The sequence below is a fragment of the Carcharhinus amblyrhynchos genome, chromosome 4, assembly GCF_965287045.1.
Source record: "Carcharhinus amblyrhynchos chromosome 4, sCarAmb.v2.hapA, whole genome shotgun sequence".
NCBI classification, from domain to species: domain Eukaryota; kingdom Metazoa; phylum Chordata; class Chondrichthyes; order Carcharhiniformes; family Carcharhinidae; genus Carcharhinus; species Carcharhinus amblyrhynchos.
In genome coordinates this window covers 74,513,931-74,526,973 of record NC_137327.1, presented here as the reverse complement: position 1 = coordinate 74,526,973, position 13,043 = coordinate 74,513,931, and the positions used below count along the sequence as shown (strand labels likewise).

General features: G+C 46.6%; 1 protein-coding gene across 1 annotated transcript in view; it reads right to left on the bottom strand.

The window, feature by feature from the left end:
* The window catches only part of LOC145342449 (sodium- and chloride-dependent neutral and basic amino acid transporter B(0+)-like), an 81,118-nt gene that overhangs the window by 67,098 nt on the left and 977 nt on the right, over nucleotides 1-13,043 (bottom strand). The window contains exon 2 of the mRNA XM_080188012.1: nucleotides 11,019-11,177. Within this exon, the coding sequence (XP_080044138.1) occupies nucleotides 11,019-11,177 (159 nt within the window). The remainder of the gene's footprint in view (nucleotides 1-11,018; nucleotides 11,178-13,043) is intronic.

The window sequence follows — 13,043 nt, the reverse complement described above, 5'->3', positions numbered from 1 at the left end:
AAGGCTGCGGGCCCATCTTTACCATCATGATGTACCTGTTTTCACATGTAGAAACTTGGTAAAGTTGGGCACGAGACAAGTAGTGCAATCCACGACTGCCTCTGTGGCCGTTCCCCCTTTACCAAGCACCTAAAATGGTCACAGTCAGGCCTGCGCTTGAAACGGGCGCAGCGGCCATTTCAATGCACTTGTTTGCATTTAAATTGACTAAATGGGCCGGACACCCAAACTTACCAGCACTTCTCCCTTTACCACCGCGTTCAGCCGTCCAGACTCAGCACGAAACAAACCTGATCCGCAGAAAGTCTCAACACCAGGTTAAAGTCCAACAAGGTTTATTTACAATCACGAGCTTTGGGAACACTGCCCCTTCATGAGGTGACTGTTGGACTTTAAGCTGCTGTTGTCAGACTTCTTACTGTACCTACCGCAGTCCAACGCCAGCATCTCCACATCAAGGTCCGCAGGAAACCCATTCTGGCGCTCCAGCTTCTGAAGACGGAAGTTTCAGCGGCTCCGACTCGGCTCGGTGATGGAGCGGGCGGGGGGCGGGAGCCGGGGTTCTCGGTGACGGGGGGAGGCTCGTTCCCTGGGGGGCGGAGACACGAGGGCGGCGGTTTGCTCACTCGGGAGGGGCGGGGGAGGGGGGCCGGACCACTCTGGGGGGAGGGAGGTGGGTGAGACCACCGGCGGGGGTGGGTCAGATCACTTGGTGGGGGGAGTGGGTCAACCACTCTGGGGGGGGGCGGTAAGGGCGGGTGTCCACTGCCACTCTACATGCGATCATTGGGGGGGGGGGGGGCAGAAGTGAGGCCAGGGGCCACAATTAGTCTGTTTGCGGGGGGGGGGGGGGGGGGGAATAAAGGGGGCAGTAATGTTGTGGGGGTGGGGCAATGTCTGTGGGTGCCCGGGGCAAGACTTTATCCAGCCTGGGAGCAGTGTGGCAGGGGAGTAACCTCCCTTCGGCACCTGTGCAGTTGAAAACTCCAATTGGAGCTGCAGTGTTTTGGGTGCGTTAAACCCTGCCCACAGGTTTGTGCAGCGCAATTCAGAATCACTGATGTTTTTGCAGGCAGTGCATATGGGAGCGCCTGAGAACCAGTCTAAAAGTCAGATCTGAAACACTCCCAGTTTCAGCACTTCGAATCAAAATGGTAAGACTGGGCCCTGAGTGTCTTGGGCTGCAAGAAGATATAGACGGAACGGTCACATGGGCAGATAAGTGGCAGATTGAATTTAACCCTGAAAAATGTGAGGTGATACACTTTGGAAGGAGTAATTTGACAAAGAAATCTTCAATGACTGGCATGACACTAGGAAGTTCTGAGGTGAGGTGGGAGGGGAACAGAGGGGCATGTTTGCCCGTAGATGTCTGAAGATGGAAGGGCATTGTAGGGTGGTGGAAAAGGCATATGGCACATTTGCCTTTATCATTTCAGGCATAAATTCCAAAAGTAGGGAAATCACGTTGGAGCTGTATAGCACTTTGGTGCGGCCACAGCTAGAGCACCATGTGACGTTTCTGGTTGGCACATTATAGCAACGATATGATTGTACTGGAGAGGTGCAGAGGAGATTCACCAGAATGCTGCCAGGAATGGAACATTTAACTTGTGAAGAGTTTGGTTTACTTTCATTGAAGCAGAGAAGATTGAGGGTGTGACCTGATTAAGATGTATAAGATTATGGGCAACATGGACAGAGTGGATAAGGAGCAGCTGTTCCCTGTAGTTGAAAGGTCAGTCATGAGGGGACATAGGTTCAAGATGAGCGTAAGAGGTTTAGGGGGGGTGTGAGGAAAAGCTTTGGAATGTGCTGCCTGGGAGGATGGTAGAGGCAGGTTGCCTCACATCATTTAAAAAGTACCTTAAGCATTTGGCACATAATATTCAAGATCATGGACCATATGCTGGTGAATGGGATTAGGTGGGTAGTCAGGTTTTTCTTGTGTCAGTGCAGACTTGATGGGCTGAAGGGCCTCTTCTGCACTGTATGTTCGAGGTGGGAATAGATGGTCTTAGTGATGGCATGATTGAGGTTGGATTTTCATCTTGAGGTAAATTTTACACCTAGGTAGTGAACAAACTTACTTCATATCAGATTGTTGCCAGAGACTTTCAATGCATAATAATGATCCTGGAGTTATTTGTCAGGATTATTCAGTTTTAATTACTTGCTATAGATTATTTGATGTCTGGTATCATTCTTTGGCTAAGTTATGACTCAGGAGTTCCAGGACAGAACTTAGTGATACTGGAACACATTAAGGTACAAGGATCTGCACCCAAATGATATTCCATTTACTAAAATTATTGGAAGATCATGTCGGTCACATACAAGACAACAACCTTCATATTTGAATTCCTATATCCACCACAGTTGGATATAGGAGCACTAAATAGAGGGATAGAGGGAGCACTAAATTACTATTTATACTTTTAATATAACAAATTGTGTCTGACTAGTAGATAGCAATTATCTCCCCTGTGTCCAAGACCCTCGTGCTTAATGAGTTCTCAAGCTTGGGAGGTTTGATAGACAAATAAACTCTTACGTTCAAGTTGCAAATAGCATTGCTTCCCAATGTTATCTTTGAACCATTTGGTTGTCAGGACAAATGATAGAGCAATCTCCCATTGTTTTATAGTCTGAAATTTGTTGCCTTTGGGGAGACAGTATCACAGTGGAATTATCACTGGACTTGCAATCTATAGACCCAGGGTAATGTTCTGGGGACCTGGGTTTGTATTCCACCATAGAAGATGCTGAGATTTGAATTCAAAAGTAATTGAGGGTAGAAGATAGAGACTGGAAATCAAATAGCAAAGAACCTGAAATGAAAAGGCTAATGATGACCATAAAACTGTGGTCGATTGTTGTAAAAACCCATCTGGGTCATTGAAGTTCTTTAGGGAAGGAAATCTGTTTTCCTCACCTGGTCTGGCCTAGATGTGAGCCCAGACCCAATCAATATGATTGACTCTCAAATGCCCTCTGAAATGGAGGGTAGTTAGGGATGGCTGCACAGTGATTAGCATTGAGGCCTCAGTGCCAGGGACCCAGGTTCAATTCCAGCTTCAGGTCACTGTGCAGAGTTTGTACGTTCCCCCCGTGTCTGTGTTTCCTCCAGGTGCCCCATTTTCCTCCCACATTCCAAAGATGTGTGGGTTAGGTGAATTGGCCTTGGCAAATTCTCCCTCAGTGCCGGGGGAACTAGCAGGGTGAATGCATGGGATTATGGGGATGGGGCCTGGGTGGGATTGTGGTCAGTGCAGATTCCATGGGCCGAATGGCCTCCTGCTGCACTATAGGATTCTGTTATCTTCTCTAGCCCTGGAATGGAGTGATCAATGCGTCAAGAACATTCACTTCTCTTTTTAAGACATTGACTTCCTCTTCACGTATTTGTTAAATTCTACTAAGATTGACGTGAATGTGACCTGATGCTGCTTTCTCTCCTATACTCCCCACTTCACTCAATATCATTGAAAATAACATCACGCAGCATGGCACAGTGGTTAGTATGACTGCCTCACAACACCAGGAACTCATCCTGGTTTGGGTGACTGTGGAGTTCACACCTTCTGTGCCTGCACGGGCTTTCTCCCACAGTCCAAAGGTGTGTGGGTTAGAAGCATTGGCCCTGCTAAATTGCCCCTTCGTATTTTGGGATGTGTAAATTAGAGGGATTAGTGGGATAAATATGTAGGGTTACAAGGATAGGGCCTAGGTGGGATTGTTATGGACGCAGGCTCAATGGGCTGGATGGCCTCCTTCTGCACTGTAGGGATTCTATTCTATGCATGGAATTGATGTTCTCCAGTTCTCTATTTTATTTATTTTACAATATTCCTCACCAGGTTCACTTTCCACGAGACCTTTAATTGTTCCCATCCAGATTTTTTTACCTTTTCAGTATAATTTTGCTAATTTTTTGACAGGTACTGCTGTGTTTAATTCTGTCACAATTATTTTGAAATCAGCTTCTTTATGGAGTATGTGTCAGTGCCTTGCTCATTTAATGGTGTTGCTTCCCTCTACTGGCCCCCATTAACCATTTCATGCCATGTTTGTCAATTAATGTACATGTCTGTGACTTGCTCCTCAATGCATTCGTTACTTTGCACGTAACTCATTTGCACACTAATGTCGGTGGTGGAGGAAATGGATGTGGTGCAAATCAAGTGAATTGCTTTGACTTGGATCGTGAGTGTTGTTGGAACTGCCCCCATCCAGGCAAGTGGAAAGTATTCCATCACTCTTGACTTGTGCCTTATAGATGGTGGACAGGCTTTGGGGAGTCAGGAGGTGAGTTACTTACCAAAGTATTGCTAATCTTTGACCTGCTCTTGTAGCCAATGTCTTTATGTGGCAAGTTCAGTTCAGTTTCTGCTCAGTGGTAACCGCAAGGATGCTGACAGTGGAGGATACACCATTGAATGTCGAGGGATGGTTGTTTAAGTGTCTCGGTGGTGATGGTCATTACCTGGCATATGTGACACTAGCGTTACTTGTGACTTGTCAGCCCAAGCCTGGATATCATCCAGATCTTGTTGCATTTGAATATGGACTGCTTCAGTATCTGAGGAGTCGTGCGCGAATAGAGTTGAACATGGTGCAGTCATTGGCAAACATCCACACTTTGGACCTTTTGGCAGAGGGAAGGTCATTGATGAAGCAGCTGAAGAGTTCTTGAGAATACCTCAGTAGTAAAGAATGTGACACTAGTGATGAAGGTTGGAGTAATCAATGGCTCGTAAGGTGAAGGATCGGGAAGTTTATCATGGACTGACTGCCAAGGTACACAGTGCAGAGTAAAAGAAAATCCTTGGAGGGTGGGTAGGTCCATGGAGGTAAGAGGGTGTTGAGGTGGCTTAGATGGACTCAGGTGCTGGGTGACTTCATTTTGCTGATCTTTCTTAGCATGGCTGGAACTAAAACATTCTGCATCCTGAGGAGTTGCATCCTGCAACCGGAAATTTGGCCATGAAGCTGTTCCAGGTGCAGTTTTGGAGGGGCATTTCATGGCGAAACCACTACTGACTGTGGAGCATTTCTGGTTTTACAAGCGGGACTTGATGGAGGGTGAGACCATTACCAAATTTGTGATGACCTCAAAAGCCTTGTACAGCATTGTGACCTTGAGGTTTTCTTGCGCTACAGATCCGGCTTGTATTTGGGCATCAGCTGGAAGCAATTCAATGAAGACTACTAGAGTTGCAGCTGGAGTTTAAGACATTTGAAATCGCAATCTCCATGGAATGGACTGACAGAGGCAGTTCATTTATGCACTAGTATGAGGGTGCACAAGGTGGCAGACACATCAAGAGTTAGTTACTGCCTGAGGAATGCCATAATTGTGTCCAAATGGGTCACACGGCATCCAGTTGCTGTGCGAGGGGAGCTCAGTGCTGGATCTGTTGGAAGACAGGTCACGTTGCCCAAAACTGCAGAGCACCAGTGGCCTGGGAGAGTGCAAAGCTAAAACGATCAGGGTCGAAACCAAGGAGGAAATGTCAAATGACCAGTGTAGATTAGGACAAGGAATCGTAGAATCCTACAATATAGAAGGAGGCCTTTCAACCTATCAAGTCTGCAGTGACCACAATCCCACCCAGGTCCTATCCCCATAACCTCACACTTACCTTAGCTAATCCCTCTGACATTAAGGGGCAATTTAGCATGGCCAATTCACCTAACCGACACATCTTTGGACTGTGGGAGGAAACCAGAGCGCCTGGAGGAAACTCACATAGACACGGGGAGAATGTACAAATCCACACAGACAGTGACCCAAGCTGGAAATCGAACCACGCCCCTGGTGCTGAGGCAGCAGTGCTAACCACTGTGCCATCGTGCTGTCTCCGTGAGGGGGTTGCAGACTGAAGACACTCAGTATGAGGAAGCAGTCTTTCTGGGCAATGCCTAAAGTGGAAGGGAAACTAGTGAGGGGAAGGGATTGGTGGCAGTGTCATTGATCCCAGAGTCAGTCTTTGAGAAAGTTGAATAATCCTTCCTTGAAGCCTGCAAACATCATTCTGACACACGCAGAACAATTGATTCCCCTTCAAGGTGATGTCTCCACCAAGGTACATCTGAAGGACTGGTGCGTGAATCTACCATTGTATGTTGCTGTGAGTGATTGCCCCATGTTGCTTGGATGATCCCAGCTGAAACAATTGAAATTGAATTGAGGTGGTGAACAGATTAACAGAGTCTCTTTCAAGCCTGAATGACACCTTTGGAGAGAGAATAATGCGTTTAATGGAACCCTTGGTGAAATGAAAGGAGTGAAAGAGTACTTATGGCTGAAGCATGCGTGTCCAAAGAGTATCAAGGCATGTCCAGTGCCAAATGCTATTAGACCCAAAGTGGGGGCCAACTCAAGAGTTTAGTAGGTTTGGGGGTATTGGAACCAGTAGCCATGAGTGAGTGGGCACACCCATTGTTCCTGTCAAGAAAATTGATGGCTCAATGAAATTTATCAAAATAGATTTCTCCCAAGTTTATCTGCAGGTAGGGATGGCTGAAGACTCACAACCACCATTAATCATCACCCAAAAAGGGTTATGCCATTAAAACAACTGCCTTTTGGGATCACATCGGCCCTGGCAGCAAAGAAGGCATTGGAGGACTCCATGGTCCTAGTATGTTTATTCAACAACAGTTCTATGAATAGAACTCCCACTCAGCTGACGAAGGGGCAGTGCTCCGAAAGCTAGTGGCTTTTGCTACCAAGTAAACCTGTTGGACTTTAACCTAGTGTTGTGAAGACTTCTTACGGTGAGACGGAAGACCAAGAGGATGCTGGACAGGCAACGGCCAGGGTGTTACAGGGCAGCAGGACCATTCTTCCAGATTTGCCACCTGAAGATAGCCATGTCTAGCAGCTCAATCCCCACCACCCGCGTATCATCAGACCTGTCACAGATTTTACACTCGCAACATCCACCTTGCCCCTTCCTCTGGAATACCCACCATGCCACCCCCACCTCTTGACTTCCACTCTTTTCCGTCTCCCTTGCATTCTGCCCTTTCCCAGCCCAACCTTTGCCCTCTACTTTTGCCTAGTGCACCTCTTGACTTCCAAACATCTCGCATCACCCCCCTTCAAAGGTCAAGTAACATTACAGAAGCTTGGCCCTGGTTGGTAGTGTCAGCAGGTCTGATTGCAGGTCAGTAGGGTGATGACTCACTGAGGAAAGCTGTGGTGCTCCTCTTGATGACAAGGGATCTGACCCTGATCTACCTTGAGATGTTCCACTGACTTCCCTTTCCATTCCTGAATGTGTAATGGGCCCAATTCTTTCTGGCTCACAGTTAGTCTGCTGGGGATTGAGGGGCAGTGAGCCAGGATTGGGTAGGTTCGTGGGGTTATTGGGTGAGTTTGGCTGAGAGGTTCCTGCAGAGAGTGTGGCAGAGTTGTGAACTGGCATGTCTTATTCTGGCTGACATGGACTTCTGAAGGATAAGTCTGCAGGACCCAAGAGTGCTATGCTGGAAACAGAATAAATGTCCACCCCATCCCACTGCCTGCTGCATGCCATGCTCTGTAGCCAGTGCCCTTGGCAGGCAGCCTATGGAGGGCCTGGATCTCAAGGATCCTGGCTGACATTCAGTTGTCAATTGTGATGCTGCATCATTGTGTTCTTGCCGAATCCCAGTAGCTGCACTGGTGTCAGCAAGGTGAGATTCAGAAGGAAATAGAGACTGCCAGGAGCTCCCTGATGGAAAGCCCCAGTCTGTGATCCAGTGCTTTCTCTTCCTTCAGATGCCTGATGGTCCCGGGTCACTCTATGGGGCAGAGTGGCAGTTGGTGAGATTCAGCTGCCTCATGTCATCTGGCGATGCTAGTCCTGGAGACCCTCCATAGTCTGAGCAGTGTGAGGCGATACCCTCAACCATGGGTCTGGTGTGAATGGATTAAACTCTGGAGCGCCACTGCAATATTCATCTGCGCCTTTGACATGACCATAAGATTGTTGGAAATGCTGTCTTGATCCTCAACAATGAACAGCAGAGACTGAGCCAAGCCTTGGACATTACTCAGACCTCTTGCCCCAGGCTCTGCACTGTGGCCGCAACCCTTGCAGTGTTGATTTGGGTTTCACACATTGTCAACACCATCTCCTGTGACAGAAGCCAGGTGGACTAATAGTGACCACAACTCTGTCTACTTTAGGATACTAATGGAAAAAGATGAGTGCTGTCCTAAGGGGAGGGTGCTAAATTGGGGAAGGCTAGATACAGCCAGATTAGGCAGAAGCTTAGGGATACAGACTGGGTTAGGCTGTTGGAGGGCAAGTCCACGTTAGGTATGTGGGAGTCTTTCAGGGGAAAACTGAAGTGGGTGCAGGAAAGGCATGTGCTGGTTAAGGGGAAGGATGGGAAAGGTAGGATTAGAGAGCCATGGATTACTAGAGATATTGAGGACCTGGTCAGGAAGAAACGAGAGGCATATGTTAGGTCTAAGCAACTGGGAATGGAGAGAGTGTTGGAGGAGTACAGAGAGAGTAGGAGGGATCTCAAAAGGGGAGTTAGGAGGGCAAAAAGGGGGCATGAAATGGCTTTGGCAGGTAGGATTAAGGAAAATCCAAAGGCGTTTTACTCCTATGTTAGGAGCAAAAGGGTGGCTAGGGGAAAAATCGGTCCCCTCAGGGACAGAGGTGGGGAATTGTGCTTAGAGTCCGAGAGAATGGGGGAGATCCTGAATAAATACTTTGCGTCGGTATTCACGAAGGAGCGGGGCTTGATGTCTGGTACGGCCTTCGAGGGAGCTGTAGACCAATTGGAGGAACTATCGATTACGAGGGAAGAAGTGTTAGGGCTTTTAGGTAGCAGTAAAACTGATAAATCTCTGGGGCCCGATGGCATTTATCCTAGGCTGCTTAGGGAGGCAAGAGATGAAATTGCTGGGCCTCTGACGCAAATCTTTGCCTCTTCTTTGGATACGGGTGAGGTCCCAGAGGAGTGGAGGATAGCAAACGTGGTACCGTTGTTTAAAAAGGATAGGAGGGATAACCCGAGTAACTATAGGCCGGTGAGTTTGACGTCAGTGGTAGGGAAGTTGATGGAGAGGATTCTTAGGGATAGGATGTATGAGCACTTAGAGCGTTGCGATCTGATTAAGGATACGCAGCATGGCTTTGTAAAGGGGAAGTCTTGCCTTACGAATCTGGTAGAATTTTTTGAGGAGGCGACAAAAACGGTTGATGAAGGACGAGCCGTTGATGTCGTCTATATGGATTTCAGTAAGGCGTTTGACAAAGTCCCTCATGGTAGGTTGGTAGAAAAGATTAAGGCTCATGGGATACGTGGCCAGGTATCTAGATGGGGTGAGAACTGGCTTGCTAAGAGGAGACAGAGTAGTAGTGGAGAGGTCCTTTTCTAGCTGGCGGTCTGTCACTAGTGGTGTGCCGCAGGGCTCAGTACTGGGACCTCTTCTCTTTGTAGTATATATAAATGACTTGGAAGAGGGAGTAAGTGGTGTGATCAGCAAATCTGCAGATGACACTAAGATGGCTGGATTGGCGGGCAGTGAGGAGCAGTATCTGGCAATACAATGGGATATTGATAGGCTGGTATATTGGGCAGATATATGGCAGATGGAGTTTAATCTGGATAAATGTGAGGTGATGCATTTTGGCTGGAATAATGTAGGGCGGAGTTGTATGATAAAGGATAAGCCTATAAAGAGTATAGAAACACAGCGAGACCTGGGGGTGCAAGTGCACAAGTCCTTGAAGGTGGCGGTACAAGTGGAGAAGGTTGTGAAGAAAGCCTATGGTATGTTAGCCTTTATAAGAAGGGGTATAGAGTATAAGAGCTGGAGTCTAATGTTGCAGTTGTATAGAATGTTGGTTAGGCCACATTTAGAGTACTGCGTCCAGTTCTGGTTGCCATACTACCGGAAGGACGTGGAGACCCTGGAGAGAGTGCAGAGGAGTTTACCAGGATGTTGCCTGGTATAGAAGGACTGGGTTATGAGGAAAGATTGAGCAAATTGGGGCTGTTTTCCCCTGAAAGATGGCGACTGAGGGGGGATCTAATAGAGGTATATAAGATTATGAAGGGTAGAGATAGAGTAAACAGAGGTAAGCTATTTCCTATGTTAGAGACGCACAGTACGAGGGGCCACGGGTTTAAGGTGAGGGGGGAGAGGTATAACACAGATATTAGAGGGAGGTTTTTTACACAGAGGGTAGTGGGGGTATGGAATGCTCTACCAAGCAAGGTGGTGGAGGCAGGCACGCTGGAGTTGTTTAAGAGTAACTTAGACAGGCACATGAGTGGGTTGGAAATGGGAGGATATAGGAGATTGTTTTAAATAAAGTTCATTAACTTTGGGACGTCCTTGGTAATGTGAAAGGATGTGATCTGATAATCATGTTTTTCTCTTTTAATTCACAGGTTTTAAGTCGGCCCGCCTTATCCAACGAGGGGCATACACGCGATGGGTCGTACTTGGGCTGCTCTTGAATGTTTGAGAGTGGCCTAGTGCTTCATGTTGTTAGTGCGTGCTTAAACTGGACCAGATGCTCGGCAACACGACAGCTCAGTGACCATCACTGTTTGCTGTGCAGACACGTGGATTTGGGCCAGTGTCTGTGGGAGTTTGCACATTCTCCCCGTGCTTGTGTGGGTTTTCTCCGGGTGCTCCAGTTTCCTCCCACACCCCAACGATGTGCTGCTAGGCTGACTGGAGGTAATAAATTGTCCCTAAATTAGTTTCCCTCAATGTGGAATGCCATAAACAATAGATGAGGGTCATGGGTGGAGGGGGGACTGGTAATGTTAAAATGGCGGCCTGTTTCCTGGGCTGTTTTTGTTCTTTGACTCATCTGGATGACCTTGTAGGTGCGGGAAGGTTCTAGACATATCCTCCTGATAAGCAAGGCTTTGCTTCTGCATCTGTAACAGTGCTGGAATGAGCTTTCCCAAAGGACTGACACTTGCCCTCAGGGCAGTTGGCTCCTGGGAGCCAGCATTCCTTTGTCAGCTCACCTGGAAGTTCCTACCTGTACCCAATGCATAGCAGCAGCTGTGTGGTGCTCGAAAGTGCCCAAAAGTCTGACTGCTAGTATGACTGAGGTGGAAGTTTCTGCGCTGGTGTTTGGTGCAGGTAACAGCAGTGCTGAGGATTCCGTGTTATCCTTGGAATCACGGCCTGGGGTGCTCTGAAGGGTTGAAGAAGGAGGTGCAATTTCAGATGGTCCAGCTTTATCAGATGTGATCCTGGAAGAAGAGGATGTGGGTTAGTTTTTGGGATCCTCGATGGTGGGGAGAATATTAAACTCACTTGAAGTCTGGATGAATGTGCTTTGGATTCATTTGTTCGGGCCATCTTACCCTCGCAGTTGGCTACTGTTTGCTGTCCTCTGTAATTTCCAGGATCTTTTCCTTGAAGGGAGTATGGACCCTTCCTGCATTGAGTGAGTGGCTCTTCTCTGTGTCAAACTGTTGCTGCTACTAGCCTTGGTCACCGCCTGTAGGTTTCTGTCACTACTATCAAGACCCAGATCAAAGACTGAAGTGTTTTGTGAAGTTAGCCTACACCCGAAGTTTTACAAACAGATGGTCTAGTCCCAGAACCTCAGGGAATGTCACTTAATCTCTGACAATAAGCTTTAATGTGCATCAATCCTGCCCCCCAGAAAATGGCCAAGAGCTAGATTGTACTGGCAAATCAGCGCTAATCTCCATATTGTAAATCTTACCCTTTAATGCATAGGGAAAAAAACACTAAAAAACCAACTTGAAGTTATTTATTTTTTAAATTTGCATGAAATACAATGCAAGAACAGGCCATTAAGGCCACCAGGTCTATGCCAGTGTTTGTGCTTGAGCTTCATTCTAGTAATGTATATCTTGGAAATGAACAATGTTACCAACTGTCTCATCCATTGAAGTTTATGGCACTGTTGGAGGCCATGTGGCCCATCTTGTCAGTACTGGTTCTATGCTAAAGAAATCTAAGCTAATTTCATTTCAACTTTGAGTAATTCCTGACTTCATTCTTTGCATTATTTTCTCAGTTGAATTGTCACTGTGGTTTTGATACATTACCACACAGCAAGCACCATTGCATTGTTTTACACTGACTGAAGAAATCAAATTGCATTTTGATTATGAAGGATTTGCTTGCTGCATTAGGATGGCATTCCACCACTCTTTCCTCTGCAAGGAATTCTTGTATATTTCCTGGTCCTAGGAATTATTTGATGCCATCCATTTATATTTAGGCCAACTGCTTTAAAGTGACTGGGAAAAAAAAGTTGAATTTTCTCCTCATTACATGGAAAGTTTTTCAAATTATTTTGGGGTGGTCGTCTTCTGTTTAATTTTAATATTCAGAAATTGAGAACCAGTTGCCTTTGACATTTACAAGCTATTGGAAGGCACCAGGTTGTGAAATATGTGGTCCATCTAAATGTGTTTGCTGTCAAGTGAAGCAGGTTAAGATGACCCACGTAATTGTGGTGATATGACCTACATTTATCAGTCCATTGATTGAATAGTTTCAAGCTGCACTGCTGTCTATATATCTATAGTATCAGTCCATTGACTGACCTGTCCAAAACTGTACTCTATAACTCCCACATTTGCTGCCATATCATTTAACAGACTGTCCAGTACTTTGGGAATTATCTTGGAAAGGAGTAATATTGGGGCTGCAAGGGACCTTTGTGTAATTTAGCACAACAAGAAATATTGTGGGAACAACAAGTGGACAAACAAACTAGTTGTAACGGTGAGGCTTCAACTGAGCATGCACCCCACTGGGGTTTGACAAATCACACAAGAAAAAAACAAAATGAGACTCACGGGTCGATATTTTTCATACTGAGAATCAGTGATCATTTGAAAATGCAACCTCATTATACAATATCAGGCCTGGATTTAACAACCCAGTCAATTTGTAGAAGGAGGAGGAAAAACATGTCAGTTGTGTTTTCAGTCCTTTCTCACATTCTGAACTTGTTTGCACAAACAGCATTTGTACATTGGCATGTAGGCATCTATCACTCCAAGACTGGAAGGAT